This window comes from Sporothrix brasiliensis (assembly GCF_000820605.1).
Source record: "Sporothrix brasiliensis 5110 chromosome Unknown Cont14, whole genome shotgun sequence".
Lineage (NCBI taxonomy): Eukaryota > Fungi > Ascomycota > Sordariomycetes > Ophiostomatales > Ophiostomataceae > Sporothrix > Sporothrix brasiliensis.
In genome coordinates this window covers 941972-964025 of record NW_024467133.1, presented here as the reverse complement: position 1 = coordinate 964025, position 22054 = coordinate 941972, and the positions used below count along the sequence as shown (strand labels likewise).

The 22054-nt window shown below is 56.5% G+C and overlaps 8 protein-coding genes across 8 annotated transcripts; 5 read left to right on the top strand and 3 right to left on the bottom strand.

The window, feature by feature from the left end:
- Positions 1–76: 76 nt before the first annotated feature.
- Positions 77–2218, top strand: SPBR_03639 (uncharacterized protein; the record flags this gene model as incomplete). Its single annotated transcript, XM_040761929.1, has 3 exons — positions 77–909; positions 973–2010; positions 2098–2218. 3 exons carry the CDS (start codon positions 77–79, stop codon positions 2216–2218), a joined length of 1992 nt encoding a protein of 663 aa, XP_040622965.1.
- A 2234-nt stretch (positions 2219–4452) lies between these two features.
- SPBR_03571 (glycoside hydrolase family 63) lies at positions 4453–8087 on the top strand (the record flags this gene model as incomplete). Its single annotated transcript, XM_040761862.1, has 6 exons — positions 4453–4576; positions 4664–4702; positions 4768–4885; positions 4947–5043; positions 5203–7535; positions 7637–8087. The coding sequence occupies 6 exons, from the start codon at positions 4453–4455 to the stop codon at positions 8085–8087; spliced, it is 3162 nt and encodes a 1053-aa protein (XP_040622964.1).
- A 550-nt stretch (positions 8088–8637) lies between these two features.
- SPBR_03833 (F-type H+-transporting ATPase oligomycin sensitivity conferral protein) lies at positions 8638–9450 on the bottom strand (the record flags this gene model as incomplete). Its single annotated transcript, XM_040762123.1, has 2 exons — positions 8638–9159; positions 9268–9450. 2 exons carry the CDS (start codon positions 9448–9450, stop codon positions 8638–8640), a joined length of 705 nt encoding a protein of 234 aa, XP_040622963.1.
- An 820-nt stretch (positions 9451–10270) lies between these two features.
- Positions 10271–11058, bottom strand: SPBR_03835 (maintenance of ploidy protein MOB1 (MPS1 binder 1); the record flags this gene model as incomplete). Its single annotated transcript, XM_040762125.1, has 3 exons — positions 10271–10740; positions 10806–10972; positions 11036–11058. The coding sequence occupies 3 exons, from the start codon at positions 11056–11058 to the stop codon at positions 10271–10273; spliced, it is 660 nt and encodes a 219-aa protein (XP_040622962.1).
- A 1241-nt stretch (positions 11059–12299) lies between these two features.
- Positions 12300–14699, top strand: SPBR_03618 (uncharacterized protein; the record flags this gene model as incomplete). Its single annotated transcript, XM_040761908.1, has 3 exons — positions 12300–13446; positions 13578–13612; positions 13680–14699. 3 exons carry the CDS (start codon positions 12300–12302, stop codon positions 14697–14699), a joined length of 2202 nt encoding a protein of 733 aa, XP_040622961.1.
- Positions 14700–15107: 408 nt separating this feature from the next.
- On the bottom strand, positions 15108–15807 carry SPBR_03852 (U6 snRNA-associated Sm-like protein LSm1; the record flags this gene model as incomplete). Its single annotated transcript, XM_040762142.1, has 3 exons — positions 15108–15448; positions 15522–15590; positions 15672–15807. The coding sequence occupies 3 exons, from the start codon at positions 15805–15807 to the stop codon at positions 15108–15110; spliced, it is 546 nt and encodes a 181-aa protein (XP_040622960.1).
- A 1457-nt stretch (positions 15808–17264) lies between these two features.
- Positions 17265–19064, top strand: SPBR_03673 (deacetylase complex subunit; the record flags this gene model as incomplete). Its single annotated transcript, XM_040761963.1, has 2 exons — positions 17265–17702; positions 17787–19064. The coding sequence occupies 2 exons, from the start codon at positions 17265–17267 to the stop codon at positions 19062–19064; spliced, it is 1716 nt and encodes a 571-aa protein (XP_040622959.1).
- A 1555-nt stretch (positions 19065–20619) lies between these two features.
- On the top strand, positions 20620–21522 carry SPBR_03819 (uncharacterized protein; the record flags this gene model as incomplete). The annotated part of the gene is made up of 1 exon (XM_040762109.1): positions 20620–21522. The coding sequence occupies one exon, from the start codon at positions 20620–20622 to the stop codon at positions 21520–21522; it is 903 nt and encodes a 300-aa protein (XP_040622958.1).
- Between the last annotated feature and the right edge of the window lie 532 nt (positions 21523–22054).

The window sequence follows — 22054 nt, the reverse complement described above, 5'->3', positions numbered from 1 at the left end:
ACATTTATTGGAGGCTTCCTTAGGACGTGCTTTCTCCTTTGAATTTTTCTCATCAGCCTCGCCCTCCACCGCCCTCATGCGTCGCGCAGCAGTACGGGCGTTCCGGACAACGAGCCAGCATACGGTCCGTGGCCTATTACAACGCACAAACCGCCGCTCCGCCGCCCTCTTCCTCCAATCCGCCTCCCACCACAATCCCCACAATCACCAGCACTACCAGGCCCTCAACAGCCAGCGAGTGCGCTACCTCTCGTCGACACCGTTTGTCCACTCGCTGCAGCGGCGATCGTCGCGTATATCGTCGTCGTCCTCATTACCACCGCCGCCCAACTCGTCGGGCGAGCCGCTCCACTCCTCCATGCACGTCCGGCGGCTGTCCGTTGCGCTCGTGTCGGGCATTGTCGGTTACGGCGCCTACTACGCATACCAGGGCCAGGGCGGCACACCTGCGGGCCAGTCTCTGTTCTCGACGAAAGCGGCGGCGGCGGCGGCGGGTGCCGTCACATCCACGACGGGCGCATCCCTGGCGGGGCCCGGAGCCACGACGGGCTCGGAAGCTGCACAGACGACGCGTAACGTGCTTGTCATTGGCGCCAACGAGCTGAGCACAGGCACTCTGGTCGGCGACGGACCGATCTTGAAAATGACAGACGGGTCTGGCCGGCGCGTGCTCGAGATGCTGGCTCCCGACCAAGTGACGCAGCGGCTGCGCACGAACGAGGAGTCGTACGGGATCAACCGCGGCAAGGGCGTCCTTCGCTACGACCTCGTGCAGCTGGCCAGCAACGACCCGATCGAGGACGACCACGCCGAGAAGATTGTCGAGGTGCCGACCAAGAGCGCTGCCGGCAGCGTTGTGAGCAGCGACTCCTCCGACTGGATGTTCTGGGGCGTCTTTGACGGTCATTCGTATGTGTACCCCCTTTCTGCTTCAAATGGTTTTGAAATCCATGCTAACCTGCCCTTTGACAGCGGATGGACGACGTCGGCAAAGCTGCGCCAGGCGTTGATCAACTACGTGGCCCGCGAGCTGAACGAGACGTACAAGGCTGCCCCGAGCGAGGCCGGCCCGCCAGCCGACGCCATTGAGGGCGCCATCAAGATCGGCTTCACGCGTCTGGACGATGATATTGTCAACCAGAGCGCGGAAAAGGTCCTGAGCCAAAAATCCAAGACGGTTGCCGCCGAGCTGCTGGCGCCGGCGCTGTCCGGCTCGTGTGCACTCCTGTCCTTTTACGACAGCAAATCAAAGCTGCTGCGTGTGGCTTGCACCGGAGACTCGCGCGCGGTGCTTGGCCGCCGCTCACCGTCGGGCAAGTGGACTGCCACGCCGCTCTCGGTCGACCAGACCGGCAGCAACCCCGACGAGGTGGCCCGCATGCGTGGCCTGCACCCTGGCGAAGAGCATGTCATCCGCAACGGCCGCGTGCTGGGCGGCCTGGAGCCCACGCGCGCCTTTGGCGATGCCTCGTACAAGTGGACGCGCGACGTCTCGGACCGCCTGCGCAACTCGTTCTTTGGCCGCAGCCAGTCGCCGTTTATGCGCACGCCGCCGTACGTCACGGCCGAGCCGGTGGTGACGACGACCAAGATTGAGCCCGAGAACGGCGACTTTATCGTCATGGCTACGGACGGCCTCTGGGAGATGCTGACCAACGAAGAGGCCGTCGGCCTCGTGGGCAAGTGGATCGAGTCGCAGGCCAAGGCGGCTGGCCACAGCGGCAACACGGGCAGCTCGGCCATGGAGTCGGCATGGTCCAAGGTCTTTGGCCGCAAGGCGGGCAACGCGCTGCCTGTCGAGGCAGCCGTCGAGGGCAGCACTGGCAAGAACGGCGAGCGCACGCCGATCCGGCTGCGGCAGTGGGGTATCTCGCCCGACGACAAAGACAGGTTTGTGGTGAAGGACAAGAACGCGGCCACGCACTTGGTGCGCAACGCGCTGGGCGGCTCCAACGAGGAGCAGGTGTCGGCCCTCCTGACGCTGCCAGCACCTTTTTCCAGACGTTACCGGTAAGGTCCCCGTGCACTCGTTTCCTTTCTTCATTTTTTTTTATCTTTTATCTGTTCATCTTGTCTTCAGGGCACTAACAATCGCAGGGACGATCTCACGGTGCAGGTCATCTTCTTTGGTGACGGCGCAGGTCCGGCAGCTGGCGGCGACGTGGTCGTGAACCAGGAGGCTACGGGTCCTGGCGCGTCCGTCAAGGCCAAGTTATAACGTTACGGAAGACAAACGAACAGCGATGATGACGTTGATGACAGCGACAACAGCCCGCGAACAGCAAATAGCAGAGCATGATACAAATTTTCTCGGGTCAGACAGATGGGAGAACAGGCGTATGCTCGCGTCACTTTGCCTTTACCTTTTCTGTTTTTCGGCCTTGTTTAATTCGTTCTGCCTCGTTGGATTTATTGGGCTTTGGCTGGCCGTAGTATTCATTGTGTCTCTTTCTGTAAGAGAGCAAAAAAAGATCAAAGACGTAAAACATAGCGAAGCTTCTCACATACACGCATGAACAACCAACTCCGTGTGATGGCCGCCCTTTGTTGAATGTCGATAGTATGGGTAAGTTACTGTGGCGGATGGACGAGTCTCAACAACAAAAGCACATGAAAAACCCTCCAAACGTGCGCTGACCAAGCTGCGCCCCTGACCGAGATGTGCCCCTTGCCCTGCCCCCTGCTCTACCTTGTCCAGTCCCGCGCCAAACTTTTAGACCAGGCCAGGCCCCAGTCCCAAAATTACGACGAAGCTTCAAACCAACCCAAACCACACAATGCAGAGCAAGAGTAAGACCCAATTGCCGCACCCCCGCTGCGCGTAGTCAACAATAGCAGCAACACGGGACCTGAAGATGCAGTTCCTGTCGAATTGTGATGAGAATAACAGCCGAATTGACGTATCGTCTGGAGCTGGAGCCATGGTTCACTGTGCTTTCATGTCCCATGTCTTTTCCTTGCTCTCCGCACGTTTTCCATTCACCGCTCATAGCGACCGGAAGTCTCATCCTGACACCCCGGCACAGTGATGACGTTATGACTTTGAACAGACTTACTTTGAACAACCAATTGCGCACGGCCGAGCAGCAGCCTGCTTGACCATAATATCGTTGCACTGCGTCGTGGACCCCACTCGACGCTCGCACATGCACACTCATCTATCTGCATCTCTTCCTGTCAGTGCTGCATTTCAACTGGCTGCTGCATGTGAGACACAGCCGACGGCCTGGTCGCACTGTTTTTCGGAGCTTTTGCTCTTGGGTGCTTTGTGCTTTGCTTTGTGCTTTCTGCAAGTGCAACTTATCTCCTCCGCCCCTTCCTCACGACACTGAGACACTGTACGAATGTAATTACTCTCTAAAGGCTCTGTGGTCTTAGGCAGCACCAGGGAGCTTCAAACTAGTCCATTGACGTCACCCCACTGTTTTATCGTCTGCCATCGCAGCTTTTGTCTGTAGTTTTGCGTTTTGTCCTTTTTAGTACCGGCGGGTCGGCCAAGCTTCCTCTGCTCCGCAGATTCTCCTATCATTCACCGATCCCGCCCGGGTTGCAGTGCATAAGAAACCGGAGCAATTAAACGGAGCAAGTCGTGCTCCTGTAGCACTCGTAGGGTGGAACCCGGAAAGAACAAAAGCTTGTTGGGTGCTCGAGTTCGCCTCCCTCCTGCCGTCCTCTGCACCTTCCCTCCTCGCGTTGTTGCTCGCAGAAATCCGGCAAGAGCAACGGAGCTTCTCTACTAAATGCTCGACGTTGGTGGCGACCACACCTTCCCTTCCCTGCCGTCATCCTTCGTCCCTGCCCCATGTCTCGTAATTGCCGTCTTTGGGTCTCTTCTCTTCTGATTTGGCAGGCACGTTCTGGCAACGACGCATTACGATATACTCCGTAGACTACTCCGTTCGTCACTCGTAATCTAGACCACCTTCCTTGGCAGCCTTCCACCTGCCATCACCACCCCACTACTAACTCTGATCTCCGAACACCCAATAGCAACTCTCGATTTTTTCCTTTACCTACTTTTTGGACTCGAGAGGAACCCGATCCGTTCTCGACAGCTCGCATCCGTTTCCTGCATTGCTGCTGTGCCTGTTACTTGCTTTTTGGTCCTTTTCTTCTCCTCCGGCTTTTGGCTCTAGCGCCAGGCACAAGTGGCGCACCAGATCATCTGAGAAAAGAAAGCTCCTAAAGACAAACAGCAAAAAGATCAGCGGCAAACAAACGACGACTCCCGAATCGAAGCGCATTCGTGACAAGTTCACTTCCTTGTTCCCTTTGTCGCCCAGCCTTCTCTTTCCGTCCTCTTTCATCTCGTCTTTGCTCCTCTCCCACGTCTCTACCACTCTCCCTGCCTACTTACTACCTTCTGGCCTCTTGCTCCAAGTTGAGCCGTCCAATTGACCTTTCTCCAACCCCCCCCCCCCCACCACCATCCCGCCGTCCCATATTGTCACCATGGTCCTCGTCGACGGCCGCGAGTACCTCACCGAGGAGGAGAAGCGTCTCAAGGAGGATCGCACGCGGGAGAAATACTGGAAGAAATGGGGTCCCTACGTCTCGGAGCGCCAGTGGGCGACAGGTGTGTGCATATGCCCATCTGCACAACAGCTTGTCCACACCAGACTGCCCGAGAAGCTCGTGATCTAACAATTGTCGTGTGTTCTAGTGCGTGAGGACTACAGCCACGATGGCGACGCATGGAGCCGTGAGTTTGACTCTCCTTAACCTGCCCCTCAACAGCCTCTTGCAGCTTCCACTGACGTCCTTCAGACTTCCCCCACGAACACGCACGATCGCGTGCCTATCGCTGGGGCGAGGATGGTATCGCCGGTGTTTGCGACACTCACGGACTCGAGAACATTGCTTTCGCTTTTTGGAACGAGAAAGAGTAGGTTTCCTCGTCTGCTCATCCTCTGCCGCATGCGTCACGCATCTTGCTAACAGACCAGTCCCTTCCTCAAAGAGCGCCTCTTCGGCCTGTCCAACCCCCAAGGCAATCATGGCGAGAGCATCAAGGAAGCTCACTTTCACCTCGATAACACCCCAGTAGGTCCTACTATCTCGTCTCTCCCCTCATCGACGCAATGACCCAATGCCATCTTGTACTGACCTCCTCTTTCACAGACTGTACGTATTGCTTTGCCGGCCCAGTCGCCATATACGGCCACGCACGTCGCACATTCCAAATACTAACGCCTCATCTAGCATTCTTACATGAAGTACCTGTACAAGTACCCCCAGGCCCCTTTCCCATATGAAGATCTTCTCAAAGAGAACGCGCGCCGCGGCAAGCAAGACAAGGAGTACCAGATCCTCGACACCGGCGTCTTTGCCGAGGATCGTTACTGGGATATTTATATTGAGACCGCCAAGGAGGACGACGACCCGGATGCCCTCATTTTCCGTGTCACGGCATGGAACCGCGGCCCGGACCGTGCACCTCTCCACATCATCCCGCATCTGTGGTTCCGCAACACGTGGGCATGGGGCCGCGAAAAGCCCGAGGACAAGCCGTCCATCGAGGTCTGCGACGACAACCTCGTCAAGTCCAGCCACCCCGTCCTGGGCGACCGATACATGCTGCTGGCGCCCTCGCCTGGTGTTGGTCCCAGCGACCAGGATGTCCAGCCCGAGCTGCTGTTCACCGACAACGACACCAACTTTGCAGCCCTCTACGAGGGCAAGAACGAGTCCACCTACGTCAAGGATGCCTTCCATGACTATATTGTGGACGGCAAGAAGGAGGCCGTTAACCCGGCCAAGACCGGCACCAAGTTTGCCGGTTGGTTCTCGTTCAACGAGGACGGCGGCGTTGGTCCCGGCGAGTGCGCCGTTGTCCGTTTCCGCTTCTCCAAGCGCGACGAGACCTTCCTCGACGAAGAGGAGGTCGACAACATAATCGACACCAAGCGCCAGGAGGCCGACGAGTTTTACTACCGAATCAGCCCCATGCCCATGTCCGACGACATGCGCAACGTCCAGCGACAGGCCTTCTCCGGCATGATGTGGTGCAAGCAGCACTACCTGTTCATCTGGGACCAGTGGGCAAACGGCGACCCGACCCAGCCGCCGCCGCCGCCGGATCGCAAAGCGATTCGAAACAGCCAGTGGAAGCACATGCACTGCGACGACATTCTGTCCATGCCTGATTCGTGGGAATATCCCTTCTTTGCCGCCTGGGACTCGAGTTTCCACTGCATCACCCTGGCTATGATCGACCCCGAGTTCGCCAAGAAACAGCTCGATCTGTACACGCGCGAGTGGTACTGCCATCCCAATGGACAGCTGCCGGCCTACGAGTGGAACTTTGGCGATGTCAACCCGCCCGTCCATGCATGGGCCACGTTCCGCGTCTTCAAGATTGAGCGCAAGATCTACGGCCGCCAGGACCTTGACTTCCTCGAGCGTGTCTTTCAGAAGCTGCTGCTCAACTTCACTTGGTGGGTCAACCGCAAGGACGCAGACGGCAAGAACGTGTTCGAGGGTGGCTTCCTGGGCCTTGACAACATCGGTTTGTTCAACCGGTCGGAGCCGCTGCCCACGGGTGGTGTCCTCGAGCAGGCCGACAGCACGGGCTGGATGGCATTTTACTGCCTGAGCATGCTCAACATCTGCCTCGAGCTGGCCAAGTACCGCCGCACGTACGAAGACATGGCCACCAAGTTCTTTGAGCACTTTATTCTCATCAGTGACGCAATGACATTCCGCATGGGCGAGAAGGACGAGTCCTCGCTGTGGAACGACGAGGATGGCTTCTACTATGATGCCATCTCATGGGGTGGACCCTGGATTCAGCAGCTGCCTGTGCGGTCGCTGGTCGGTCTGATCCCCATGTACGCTACGATGACGCTGGAGCCGGAGCTGGTGAACCGCCTGCCGACCTTTAAGCGCCGTGTCGAGTGGTTCATCAACAACCGCTGCGACGTTGCCGAGCGCAACATGGCATCCATTCGCAAGCGCGGTAAGGGCGACCGCATTCTGCTGTCCATTGTTAGCAAGGAGCGCCTGGTGCGCCTCCTTGAGCGTATGCTGGACGAGGACGAGTTCCTCAGCCCCCACGGTATCCGCTCGCTGTCCAAGTACCACAAAGACCATCCGTACTCGATGGATGTGAATGGCCAAAAGTTCTCCGTCGGCTACATTCCCGGCGACTCGGACAGCGGCCTTTTTGGCGGCAACAGCAACTGGCGCGGCCCGGTTTGGATTTGCGTCAACTACCTGCTCGTCGAGTCGCTGCAACGCTTCTACATGTTCTTTGGCGACACGCTCAAGGTCGAGTGCCCTGTCGGCTCGGGTGATATGATGCACCTGGGCCACGTGTCCGAGGAGCTTCAGCACCGCCTGCAGCACCTGTACGTGCGCAATGACGACGGCCGCCGCAGCATCAACGACGGCAACGACCTGCTCGATTTTGATCCGCTTTGGAAGGACAACCTGTGGTTTTACGAATTCTTTGACGGCGACTCGGGCCGTGGTCTCGGTGCCACGCACCAGTGTGGCTGGACAAGTCTCATTGCGCGCATGATCCACGATACAGGGTATGTTTTTGGTCCCTTCTTTCTCACAATAGTTTCCTGCCTCCGTACTAACCGTATTATAGCATTACCTGCCGTCTCCCACAAACTCCTCGCACACCCAGCGCCGGCATGAACCATTACTTTGACGACATCTTCGACCGCTACGAAAAGGCGGGCACCCCGCACTCATCGGGTTCCATGCCGCGCATCCGCCGCTCGTCGACAGCCCGCTCGCTCGGTGCGCGCAGTGACTTTCTCATTGGCACCGACGGCGAGTCGGAAACCAACGACGGCGAGCTGGGCCATGATTACCCAGAGAATGGTGTTCATGGTGCCAATGGACAAAACGGCGATGCTGTCGAGGACGGTGATCCGCGTTCACGCATGAGCCGCCGTTCGTCGCGGTCGGGCTCCATGTTCTTCCACAACCCGGAGCGCGTGCGCGAGCGCGCCGAGGCGGACCAGCATCTGAACAAGTACATTGCTGATCAGCTGCAGCGCTACAAGAGCTCGCAGAGCCTCGACAGCTACGAGCAAGGTAACGAGTATGAGGCACAGGCAGACAAGGAATAAAGTACGGCGGCGGTATAAAGAATACATTTCGGGATAGAAGTTTTTTTGGTTTTGCTTGTTGGCTGTCGTGCTGCTTGCCGTAGTCTGTTACAGTGGATTTTCTTTACTTTCTTCAAAATGCTGTTGTCTTCTTGTGTCGTTCAAGGAGCACGAGGTTGTCATAGTTTAAAAGAAGCTAGCACTTAATTTCTAAATGTTCCAAAGGAATGGTTAGACAACAATACACACTATATACACAAAACCACCTTCTCCCTGTGTCCTCTGAGGCAAAATCGGATGCTGCCTTTTCTTATTTTGGCTTTCTACAAAACAAATGTCGCTTTCTCGCTTCCTTTTTCCCTTTTCTTCGTTGCAGCCGCAGCCCTTTCATCTAAAACAGACTTTCGGTCATCGCCCCTTTCTTCTTTATGTCACCATGATTTGAATTCGGCTTCATGAACAAAAAAAAGTATAGAAAAAAGTACACGGGACTTTACACCCACAACATGTTCCCTGTCATCTATCCCTCCTCTCCAATTCACGGCGAAACTGCCACTGGGCCCCCACCCCTTTACAAGTTGTCCGTCAGCAGCTTGTTGAGCTTGGCGACCTTGGCCGACACGCTCAGGTCGATTGTCCGGTCGCCGACCTCCACCACGAGGCCGCCCAGAATGTCCGGGTTGACCTTGTTCGTGACCTTGAGCTTCTTGCCCTGGCCGACAAACGTCGACTTGGCAATCGCCGTCTCCAGGCGGCCCAGCGTCTTGCTGTCCAGCGCCTGCGCGCTCGTCACAATCATCTCGACCTCGCCGTTGGCGGCGCGGATCAGCTCGCCGAACTTGGTGGCCACGTCGCCCAGGAGGGCCAGGCGGTTGTTCTCGGCCAGGGTCTGGAGGAAGTGCGAGACGGTCGGCTGGTTGGCGCTGTTGGTGGACTTTTGCAGCTCAGCAATGACGGCGGTCTTGTCGGCGGTGGACAGGGTGGGGGTAGCGAGGATGGCGCCGAGCTTGGAGTCCTTGGCGAGAAGGGCGGCGAGGGCGGCAACGGTCTTGGCCGTGGGGTCGAGGGTGGACGTCTTGACGGCAGCAGTGTACTATGATTCAATTAGGAGAAACGAACAACGCACAGGACAAGGGGGGATGGGGAGGTGCCAAGGGGCGCGGGGACAACGGTAGTGTAGCCGGGAGGACATAGGACATACCAGAGCCGTCGCGTAGGTGCCGTCAAGGCCGAAGAGGGCGACCGGGGCCTTGACGTCCTTGGTCTGGGCCTGGGAGCCGGCAGCGGCGGCAGCGTAGCCGCGCATCAGAGCCGGAGTCGCGGCGGCGACGGTGCGGCGGGAGGCAGCCGTGCGGGCCGCGAGCATTGCTTGTCTCGACAGCATGTTGGCGTGTATTGAGCGAGAGGAAGAAGAAAAGGGGGTCGGGTTGTCGTCGGGGGTGGATGCCGAGACAATTGGATGCGGTAGAGAGTCGTGCGGCGTGAGGAGGTTATGCAAAACCGAAACTCGAAAAAACGAAAGCTTCTCGGGTTTGGGGGGAAATGGTGGAAGGAAGGAACCGGCCACTGGCTCGGCACAGTGTGGATGCCTGAGGCACATAATCAATTGCAGGCGTTTTGGCAGGTATTGGCTCTGTTTTCCGGCGGCCGCGCCCTGGCACTAAGGTCTAAGGGTGGAAACAGCGCCACTGAATCGGGTATTTAAATTTAATCAAAAAATAACTGTAAAATTCCGATGCAAAAATCACTCACCAGAATGAAAGCGTTCAGCGACCAGTCCTGGCAAGGCTGGCAAGTGTTTGGCAGCAGGAATACAGTTGCCAATGGTGTGGTATTCATAGTGCAAGTCAAGCCGCGTTAGTCTTCTTCGCAAACTTTCCATAACAGAATTTACAAATACTGCACAAGCAGACACACTCAGTCCACTCGATACACTTAAATCCAAACAGTGTATTGATATCAGTAACATCCCTTTTATCCCATAGAAAAAGCAAACAAAACGCCAACCAGACAATACACAGCCCAAATTTGCAGAGAGGTCAACGCGAAGCAAAACTGCGGCCCGCAGCAACATCCAGCCCTGACCCTGGGCATGGGATAAAACAAGTGCACTGTCGACATGCAAGAAAGCTGAAATGCAAAGAACGGGCCAGAAGGAGAGGAGAACAGAGCTGGCCCTCGCCAAAAACAAAAGCACAATCCCTCTAGTCACTCCGCAGCATACTCTCTACCAAGTCGCCCAAGGGCCCCCAAAAGTCCTTGCCGCTCGCCAGGCTGTGCTCGTCGATAAAGAGCACGTACTGCTTGAAGCTCGTGTTCAGGTGCGGCTCGAGCCCCAGCTCGCGGATGACGGGGTAGTGGTGGCAGTAGATGTGGGCGTAGACGCGGTACATGCGCTTGAAGATCTGCTTCATGAGCGAAGGGAAGTTCTTGGGAAAGGGCACGCCGATGCGGCTGGGCATGACGGCCTCGTTGTCAATGGTGCTCTGGACCCAGGCCATGAGCTGCTCAATGTAGGCCGGCGCGGGCATCTTGGTGGGTTTCTTGTAGTTGTCGCTGTCCTGCCAGAGGTACTCGAACTCGTCGGTGGCCTTCATCTCGGGGCACGACTGGGGCGAGCAGAACTCGGTGATGGCCCCGTAGAGGAGGTTGATTTGGTTGTAAAAGTCGACCACTGCAGGTGGAGGTTAGTTGTGTTTGCCAAGTTTCCTGGTGGTCTTTGGGCACCGGGGTACGCACTATTGACTGCCAACCACTCGTTCTCGTCTTCACCCTCCGGCAGCTTGACCACCTTGCGCAGACTGCCGCCACCGAGCGTCGCCTCGGCATATTGCCGCAGCTGGTAGCTCGTATTGCCGCCCTTGCCCGGTGCGCGTGGCCGGAATTGGTTGCGCGTGCGCGCGTTCCTGCGACGATGTTAGCGATGCGGTTGCGATTCGACGGTGCTGGCACTCGATGGCTCATCGTACACTGTGGTCAGGAGAGAGGCCATGGCGACAGTGGCAATGTTTCGAGCGAACAAAGTCGTCGACGTTGGGATGGAAGAAGGACAGGAGATGCGATAACGCGACACATAAATCGGATGCGAAGAGCAAAGAGACCGTCAGGATGCACGACTGGAGGCGAAAAGAAAGGAGGAGAAGTCGATTTTAATTCTAGGGAGCGGCGGCGACACACAAGTCAGGTTGCTGGCTCTGTGCGACGTAGGTGGCAGATTAGGTGGATTGGCGGAGGCTGTGGACGATGTCCCCTCCATGCGATGATCAGTCAGGCTGGCCTGGGCCTGTCTGGCATGTTTACGTCGTTGCCGTTTTGGGTCCGTTGCTGGGACTGCAGGAACAGAGAGCGCCAAATAAGGAGGGGGCCAGCCAAGTTGTGTGGCGCAACTGTGGCGTCCTATATACGCTGCCGCTAGATCCAAGCATCACCGCAAATCGGCCTGAAAGAACGACGTCGAACAACGACAACGCATTCCTCCATTTGACAGATCCCTCAACCTGCGAGGGAGCTCGACGGCATTCTCATTTCGCAGTAGCTCTACGACGTATTTTTTTTATCTCTAACTACGTTTTATTTTGCTTGTGGAAAATTTTGTTAATTTATTCGACACTTCTTTCGATTTATTCTTATTTTACTTTCTTGTGGAAAAACAAGAAAGTCAACAATACTCTGGTCGATTTGTTTCGTGAGGGCGACAAACGGCCCATATACCCCGACAAGAGAATGTAGTCCACTGTTCCTGGAGAACATGCTGGCCTCGGCCACATATTGACCGAACCGCCTTAATCCGCCAGCCAAAACGGCTGCTATATTTGACTTGTTTATTCTTAAAAAGGCTATGATGCGCACTCAATTCAAGTGAAATCGGTTACCGTACGACATATTTCCATCATCCTTGCGCATACATGAGCAGACACCGCGTTGCGCCGAGAAGAGGGGTTCTGGCCTGCGCCGGCTAAGTTGACGGCGCCTGCACCCGGGAGCTTTCGTCTCCTCTATTTGGGCATAATGGATTCTTCCGTCATTGCAAGATAGCGATATTGGACGGCGACGAGCAAGCACAGTCGTCGGTTGATTGTTCCCGCATGCCTGGTGCCTCAGCCGACCTTTCCTCGTCTTTTATAGGGGCATTCGAGGACTTTACATGATGCACAAAATTGTTTTCTCCGAGGCAGCATCGAATATCAAGTGATACGCGACCGTTGCTTCACATTGCATTTCTCCGATATAAGGATGCACTTCTCCGCTGGCCTCGCTGCTGCGTCGCTGCTCCTTGTCGCCGAGGCCGCCAACCCGCCCAAGTCCACGATCCCGCGCCGAAAGATTGTGCAGTCGTTCAACGTCCGCCGCAATGCCAGCTCCAAAACCACGCCGCTGCAGGTCGGCAACGGCAATCTAGCCTTTGGCGCCGACGTCACCGGCTTGCAAACTTTCTTGCCCTACAACATCCTGTCGACCTGGGGCTGGCACAACTTCAGTCTACCATCCACGGCTGCCGGCAGCAACACGACAGCCGTACCAGCCGATTTTACCGGCCTCGACTGGGAGACGCACGGCCGCCTGGTCAACTACGACCAGCCGAACCAGGCCGAGCAGGCCATCTCGGACTGGCTGATACAAAACCCGCAGCGCATCAACCTGGCGCGCATCGGCCTCGACTTTGGGCAAGCAGCGGCCTCCAAGCCCGTTACCGAGACGGATTTGGTCAATGCCACGCAGGAACTCGACCTGTGGACCGGCAGCATCAAGTCGTCGTTTGTGTACAATGGCACCGCTGTCGAGGTCGAGACATGGGTTCATCCAGAAGAGGACATGGTGGGCATTGCCATCCGGTCGGACCTGCTGGCGTCGGGCGATCTCGGGCTGTTTATGGATTTCCCCTACCCAGACACCAACAAGTTTGACGCGCCCTTTGTCGGCGTGTACCCAAACACGCCGTCCACCTCAACTTCTGGTTATGACACGTTCGAGACTGTCTTTGACCCGTGGTACGGCACCATTCAGCGCACAATCGCCAGCGAGGACGGCACCAACGGCACCGACTATGCCAACGGCACGTCCTACTACTTGCAGCTGCAGTGGAACAACTACGGTCAAGTTTCCGGCCCGCAGCCGGGCACCAACCGCTATCTTTTGACGGCGGCCAACTCGACCGAGATTCTGTTTGTGGCCGCCTTTTCGAGCGCCGGCGATTTCGTGCCCATGTCCTATGGCGGTCTTACCGACGAGGCGACCGACTGGTGGTCCGACTACTGGACAACGGGCGCCTTTGTGGATCTAACGGCGAGCAACTCGTCCGAGGCCAAAGAGCTCCAGCGGCGGACGATCCTCTCGCAGTACTTGACCGTGGTCAACTCGGCATCGACGAATGCTCCACAAGGTAAGTTGCATCGAGAACTGATCGAATAAAAAAAAAAAAAGGTAGGTTCGACATAGCTGACATTTATTCTAGAATCTGGTAAATATACGTCTCACACAACGGCACTCTCGTTCACAGCTGACACGTAACAGGCCTTGTCAACAATGGCTGGTATGGCAAATTCCATGTAAGTCATGTCCCTCTTGGTGCGCGGTGGTCTTCATAGCAGCCCATCACAAGACTCACACTTATAGCTCGAAATGGCTTTCTGGCACCTCGTCCACTTTGCCCGCTGGGGTCACTTTGATCTTCTCGCCCGCAGCCTGCCGGACATGTACACACGCTTCCTTCCGTCGTCGATCGACCGTGCCAAAAAGCAGGGCTACAAGGGCGCGCGCTGGGGCAAGATGACCGACCCGACCGGCCGTAGTGCGCCCGGCGAGATCAATTCCCTGCTCATCTGGCAGCAGCCGCACCCAATATACTTCGCCGAGCTGCACTACCGCGCGTTTCCCAACGCCTCGACGCTGGACCAGTGGGACGCCATCGTCACGGCCACGGCCGACTTTATGGCGTCGTTTGCGTTCCTGAATACGACCACGGGCGTGTACGATCTCGGCCCGCCACTGTATCCTGTCTCCGAAACAGGCAATCCCAACGCCACCATCAACCCGGCCTTTGAGCTGGCCTATTGGCGGTTTGGATTGGACGTGGCGATCCGCTGGAAGCAGCGCATAACAAATCGGACGGACGCTGTGCCCCAGGCTTGGATCGACGTTCGCGACAAACTGGCACCCTTGCCCGTGGAAAATGGCACATTTACCGTCTACGAGGGTGTTCCCAACATGTGGACCGACCCGGCCACCACCACCGACCACCCGGCCCTCGCCGGCATCTACGGCTGGCTACCGCCACCGTCCAACACGAGCGGCGCGCCGCTCAACCTCACCGTCGTCCAAAACACCGCCGACAAGATCCGCCAGGTCTGGGACCTCAAGGCCAGCTACGGCTGGGACTTCCCGCTGCTGGCTATGAACTCCTTGCGGCTCGGCGATGTTCACCAGGCCCTGGCCTACCTGCTGGATCCCAATTTTGCCTTTGACGATGCCGGTTACCCCATTGGTGGCGCGCGCGTGCCCACACCCTACATGCCGAGCAGCGGCGCACTTCTGCAGACAGTGGCCATGCTGGCGGGCGGGTGGGATGGGTCGCCGGGCCCGCACTTTCCAGCGGAATGGAACGCAAAGGTGGAGGGCTTCTCCGTCGGGTTGTAGTAGAAACAAGGGAAGAAAACAAGAAAAAGGAACGGGAAAGGGTACGTAGGCTTGAATGCACTACTTATTCGTTTTTATTTTTTTATGACCGCCGCCCCTTCTTTTCTCAAAACATGGGACGGAGTGTGGTCTGCGCTGTCTAAATCAAATGTTAAGGGCGGGATATTTGAACGAAGTGGTGAGAAGAGCTGCACCTGCAGAATGACAGGAAAAATGAAAAGGCATTCTGGCCGCAAGATCTGTCTCATCACCCCCTTCTCCCGTAGGCTGTGCCCGATAAGTGGATGCCATAGCATGGCAAAGCACAACGGTAGTACCACTACCGATGTTGCTCACACATAGTACATTTCTGTATTTTTTGTTCTCTGCTGGTCTCAGGCGAGCATCGTCTCTCACACCCCGTCTCTCCTACAGCAGGATCTCCCCCATGTTCTCGCCTTCGAAGCCGAGGCCCGAGAGCTTCTTCACCCGCGCCTTTTCCACCACCTTGTCTGCTGCCTTCTTCTTCTTGGCCAGCTCCGCCATCACCTCTGCATCGATCTTGTCATGGCCCGGTGGCGGCTCGTCATCGCGGTCCAAGTCAATCTCGCCCAGCAGCAGCACGTTCTCGCCGCGCACCAGGTACGTCCCCCGCGGGATGTCGGCGTACAGGCCCCGGCCCTGCGCGGCACTCTCGGGAGCGGCGCTGGCCTCGAATGCGCCCGGTGGCAGGAATGTCCTCTCGACCGCGTTTTGTAATATTAAATTGGCTGGCAAACGTGGGTCGTGGTTAGCTGCAATATAGCCCCTTGGACAACTTGAGTGGACATGGCGCCGTCTTACCAAACTGATCCCATGTTCGTAACACGCCCAACACTTTTCTCCCATCACGCAAGACGACAATCAGCTTTTCTGCGCAGTGTTAGTCGTCGCTCTCCTACTTCGTCTCCTACTTCGCTGCCTCCTTCTGTCTCCATCTGTCGTCCCACATACTGTCTGTCAGGTCGAGCAGCTGGGCCGCTGTGGTGAACATCTGCGCCGGCAGCTGCTGCTGCTGTGGGGGTGGCCGCATCTGGGGACCGCCAGGCCCGCCCAGCGGCGGCGGTTCAGAGATGGACAGATTCTCCATAGCGTCGTGTGTCAAGGTATAAAGGTCTTCCGGCGAGGCGTGCAGTCAAAAGATCGTTGCGTATATGGATTCCAAGTGAGTCTGGCAAAGTCAATGTATGAATGACTCGCTCAAAGATGCCCTTCCTTTCCCGTAGTGGGCCTCAGGGCCTCGTCTATGCTTTGAGAGTGTATGGATATTCGTGGGAGTGGTCGAAGGGGCGTTGCAAGGCGTATGTTGCTCTCTTCGTCTTTTCTCTTTCGGTGTCGTTTGGCGTTTCTACAGCGCAACTACAGCCGAAAGTGACGACAGGGAGCACCTGTCCGCGCTGTAGCGCCAAAGCGGGATTGAGGATTTTCGCTACTAACGCCAAATACGCACGGTCACATGACGCCACACTTGGAAGAAAAGCAACGCGAGGCCGCGATGAACACGCATGGAGATCTCTTTTTGTATGTTTTACACCTGTACTTCAATATGAAGCATTTGAGGTTCCAATTGACATGTTACGAACCAGGTATGTCACCGTTGTCACCGTCAAATCTAACCTTGCTGCTGTCGCATATTGTTGGCCCTGCCATCCGCACCTTCCTTCCCTGTAGATACAGCGCCGAGTACGCGGAAAAATGCACTGCCGTTTCCGAATGTGGAACTGTTTGGATGACCAACAATACGCAGTCAGCCAATCACACGCGGCTGGCCCTGCCACCTGCCGACTCATGTCCCCCAGCCTGAGCACCAGGCTCTCGCTGGTCGTATCATTCAGCTGGTGCATGGTGTGAATGATACCGCGCCGGCGCTACTTCAACGTACTGGGTAGGCACGAGAGCGAACAGCAGTAACAAGTGCGAGCAGGAGCGACCAAGTGCCGATTTTCTTACACAGTCGCAGCTGCAGCCATTTTTTCCCTTTCCCCCTTCCGCCTTCTCATCTTGACGTCCTGTCTTTCTATCTCGACTTGATCTCGATTTTCTTTTCTCCCAGCACTCGCTTCTTTCTTTTATGCAGTCGTTCGCCCATGCTCTCCCGCCGTGGAGTTTCTTGAATTTTCATTTTCCTCCGATCCTCTTTTCTGATCTCTGACCAGCAAAGCTGGAAAGGAGCCGTCCTCGCAAGATAGTTACGACTCCTCCTCTCACCTTTTCGGCCCTTTGTGTCTTTCCGCACATTCGGGCACACTATAGTATTGCAGTCACTTTCGTCTTTCTAGGGCATTGTTTTCGTTTCTTCGTTTTGAGAGCGTCTTTGAGAAAACGCTCCAGTAGCGCCCTCCTTTCTCGACCATCGGCCAACTGTTGACCGAAGACCCCAAGCCTCCTCGTCTTTGGCCTTATTTTGTTAGAGCTACAGCTCCAATTTGTGGCTGCTCCAGAACACTCGAGCGTTCAACCGATTGCCTCATCCTTACTTCTCCGGACACTTTGAATACGTTTTCGACACTCTCCTACACCCGCACCCATACTCGCACAACACAAAAGATGGCGACAGCAGACGCCCACCCACAGAGCGGCCTCGGCAATGACGCCGACCAGCGGGTTGACCGCCGCGCAGCCTCACCTGGCCCGACCCAGTCACAGTCAAAGCGCGACAAGAAGCGCCAGCTCCTGACCGACCGCCTGGCCGCTCTCTCCGAAAAGTTCAACCGCGATCGCGACATGACCTACCGCGAGCAGCTGCAAAAGATCCAGATCGACACGAACCTGGTCATGCGGCTCGACCCCTATGCCGACCGGCCGCTCGACTTCCTTGGCAAGGACCGCAACAGCCGCGAGCGGGACTACAACAGAGACCCTGACCCCGAGGGTCGTGGCGGCGGTCGTGGCTTGCTCGAGATGGCCGGTCCGACCTTTCAGCAGTGGATCCAAGAGATTGAAGATCTCGTCGAAGAGCGTGACGCCGAGTTGACGAAACAAAAAGTAAGTAGCGACACAACGAACATGGCGTGGCGCCATCCATGCAGGCAGAATTTGTTCCTGACCTCCCTTGTTTCTCACCCGCAGTTTGAGTACGAAAAGAAGGCGCAGGAGCACAAGAACACCTATGCCTTCAAGACCGACACGGCCAACCGCGAGCACCGCCAACTGTCCGCGACGCTCCGGGAGCGTCTGTCGAATGCGATTACCGCGAAGAAGGTCCGCCTGACCAAAGAAAAAGAAGCCCTCGAGATCTCCGACGCCTCGGCCCTCCTCCTCCACCCGAACCAGTTCTCGATTGCCAACCCCTCCAGCCCCGGCGGCACTCACAGCAAGCGCACCACGCGCCTGCGGCAGACCGCCGACGATTTGTCGGGCATCAGTGATACGCGGAAACGGAAGCGGAACGGCGCCGACGACGATGGCTCGCCCGCACCACAGCGCCGCGCCGATAACAACGGCACGACGCCCTTCTGGCAAGGCGATCGTCTGGCGTACCGCAAGGTCACGGGCCCGGTGTACAGCATCGACAAGCTCTTTACCGACAAGGAGCTGGCCATGACGTACAATGCTGCCGCGCTCGCGTCACACAAGTACCTGCTGTCGCACCGCACGAAGCTGAACAGCAACGGCGAAATCATTTCGTCGGCGTCGGACACAGAGTCGGGCGACCACGACGACGACGACCGCGACGCCACACCCGCGGCCGCCAGTATGGAGCGCGTGCCGTCGCATGCCACGCGTAGCACGCGTGGCGGCAACCACCAGAACCAGCAGGCGGCCAACTTCGTGGACGACCGGCTGGTGGGTCTCGAGGCGCTGAACAACTTTGAGATGCCAAGCAACCTCGAGAAGCTGGTGGTCAACGAGCCCAAGATGCCGCCCATGTTTATGAGCAACTACGCCAAGCCGCACTCTAAGATCGATGCGAACACGCCGACGACGCTTTCCGGCGACGACGTCAGCTCCGACCTCTCGGTTATCAAGCTGCTGCGCCAGTACGAGCGCGTGCACGGTGCCGGATCCAATTTTGACAATGCCAATGGCGGCCGCAAGGTGCTCGAGGCCACGGCCTTTTCGCCTCACGACAGCCGCTACGTGGCATACCTGCGGCACGAGCGCGACGACCCGGACGACCTGCGCAAGGACTTGCGCCTGCCGACGAGCGCAGCGCGCGACGAGCCGGTCACGCCGGGCCACCATAACGAGCGTGGCAGCGGCGGCGGGGCTACCCTCTCAGCAGCGGCGGCCGTGTCCAGCGCGGCCTTGCACGCCCCGCCCATGAGCCGGCAGAGCAGCCAGGGCGGCGCGGCTATGAGCCGGCAAGGCAGCAATACTCGGGCGCAGCGGAAACGGAACCAATAGGTCCCGGTTGTGTTTGACTGATGCGTGTGTGCTTTTTTGGTGTTTATATGTCTCGGCTGTTTTATATCCTTTCGTCTGCGCTTCTGGCATATGCGTTTTCTCATTCACGGATTTACGAGGGCATGGCTGGGTTGTGCAAGTGGATGGTAATACAGCGAATCGTACTGTGGTTCAGGCACGCTACGACTGGGTTGTCTCTTTTTGCGTGTTTCCTTGTGTCAGCATGGCAAGGCTGGCTAGCCTTGCGTTTCTTATGTGCACCATGTGTACTTCCTTTTATCGTCTTTGCCTCTTTGTATGTTTTTTATTCTCCTTCCAACCGCCCTTCGCCCATTTCCTTTATATTTTGTCTTGTTGTGTTTTTGGCAATACACAATGCCTCCTTTTCTTGTCGTTTACGTTTTGTATTTAATGGTGTTTAGAGAGATGGGCTCAACATCATCGGACAATGCAGGAACGTCCTTATTTCTTTTCCATAATCGCGGGCCGTCGAGAGATAGATTACATCTCACAATACAGTTGCACTGAGACATTGACAACTCTAGTAATACAATGCGCATCGTAGTTCCGGGTAATTGTACGACTCCATCCGCGACTCAGCTATTCTAACCCTGTCCTCCCGCTTGTACACCTGTTTTCGAGATGCTTCCAATGGCCCTGGGAGATACGTGACGTCCCGTTGTCATCCATTGTGCATTGGCGGCTTTGTCAGACTGCGGCCTATGCACGGTTTCACTGGTCGCACTAGTGCGATGTCATGGGCTATAAACGGAAGGACCAGTCGCGAGTGACCAAATCCGCGATTTTGGTAATCTGGAAATCACGTCATTTCGCAAAGGACGTCGTCAGCTCTCAGAATCTTGGCCAGCTTTACGCCAAATCCCGACTGACTCGCAGTGATACGTTGTACAGAGGAGTGCTCTGTATGTCACACCTGGTACGCCCTATGAACGACAGAAGGCCCAGGCAGGAGTGCAGGACACGCCGCGATTAGTCGTGAGGATCCGCGCTTTCAGCATGAAGTCATAATAACGAAGAGTCTCATAATGCATGGGCAGTATGTTGTACTACGTTGATTCATGTTCACTGTTTGGCAGCGTCATAAACGAATCACAAATACGGACGCCGGAGTACTCCGTTTCCAAAACACATATTCTTCCCCGCACTGGCCCAACGCCTTGTGATATTGGCTGCCGATGGCGTCTTTGCGGTCGCTCGGCGGCCATCGGGGCGATCATTAATAATACTAGCAGGTCCGCTGGGGCAAAACGTCTCCCCATCACCTTAATGTCTTACAGTTGGACGCATGGTGCACCTCGAAGCTGGTTGGCCGGCACTCTGGGTATTCCTAGTGGCTATTTGAAATCAACATTGATTTCCAAGATGATGATGCGAAGCTTGTAGAGTATAATATAAAAGGAAAGCGTCGTCCTTTTCAGACTTGCGTTGAAGGAAACGAACATCATCAACATTTATCCTCGGCGACAGCCACTGCACATCGCCAACTACCACTCTCCCAACCACATATATTCCTTAATTACTATCACACGTTAAAATGGCCATCACTGCCACGACTGAGCGCGTCCCGCGTGGCGACGTTATTGCTGCGCTCAACTTCTTCTCTCCTCCGGCCGACGGCGCCGTGCCTTTCAACTATGTCGACACGCCGCCGGCGGGTGAACCCCAGCGCAACTTTTCGGATGCGACGCACGACGTTATGATTGAGGACATCCGCGGCCGCGAGGCTGAGTTTGCCAGCTCGCCCGAGTCGCTCAACAAGAACGCCTTTTTGGTTGTTCAGAACCAGCCGCCGTCGGCCGAGACGGAGTGGCTGGACGACGAGTCCATCCGCAAGAACTACTACCCGGAGGTCGAGGCCTTGTTGCTCAAGCACGTGCCGGGCAGCACTCGCGTCGTCTTCTTTGATCACACCATCCGCCGTCCGCAAAAGGCCGACGCTGCCTCCGGCCCTGCGCGTGGTCCGGTCCTGCGCGTCCACATCGACCAGACTGCCAAGGCCGCCGCGGATCGGGTGCGCCGCCATTTGCCCGCCGACGAGGCCGAGACGCTGTTGCAGGGCCGTTTCCGCATCATCAATGTCTGGCGCCCGCTCAACAAGGGCCCCGTCGAGTCGTCGCCGCTGGCGTTTGCGTCGTCGGCGAGTGTCCGCGACGAAGACGTCATTACCGTCGAACACCGCTACCCCAAGGAGCGCAACTTTGTCGGCCAGACGGCCGGCATCCAGTACCACCCGGACCAGAAGTGGCACTATCTGAGCGGCATGACTGGCGACGAGCGGCTGCTGCTCGAGTGCTTTGACAGCGAGGCCCTGCGGCCGGGCAACACAACTGTCCAGGGCGGCCGGCTGGCGCATACGGCTTTCAGCGACTCGCGGGCGCTGCCAGACGCCGAGCCGCGCGAGAGCATCGAGGTGCGGACGCTGGTGTTTGGTCCATGAGGTTGGAAGACATGACGTGTTGTAACGATTCGTAATGATTGGTTTTGCAGGCCTATGATTTTGTGTACGTTCTTTTGTTTTAGATATTGTGTTCAACTTCGTGTTGTATTTTAATATTATAATATTTCAGTATGTTTGTGTAGTTTAATTTTGGAAAGAAATATACCGAATATCAACTCATTGGGACGAGTAATTTTAGGAAGCATGTCAACGGCAAGATGTGTATTGCCTTTGAACATTCTAATTAGAAAGGCTGTTCATTTGCGTATGTAAGGTACTTCGTATTACAGTCTGCCAAATTGTTCACTACTTCGCGCCGGCTTTCTCGAAGCACGCCAGGCTTCACTGGCTCTTGCGCTAATTGTGCCAATCGTGCTCATTGCCTGCAGAGAACCGTTGCATTTTACTGGGGAAGGAGCCACCTGTTCGACGTGCCTGTTCTCCAGGGCTCCTGCCGAATTGGCGGGGTACGCGTTCTGCTTCCGTTTGTCACGCTAACCCAAATAGGGTAATACAGTAAACACCTACAGCG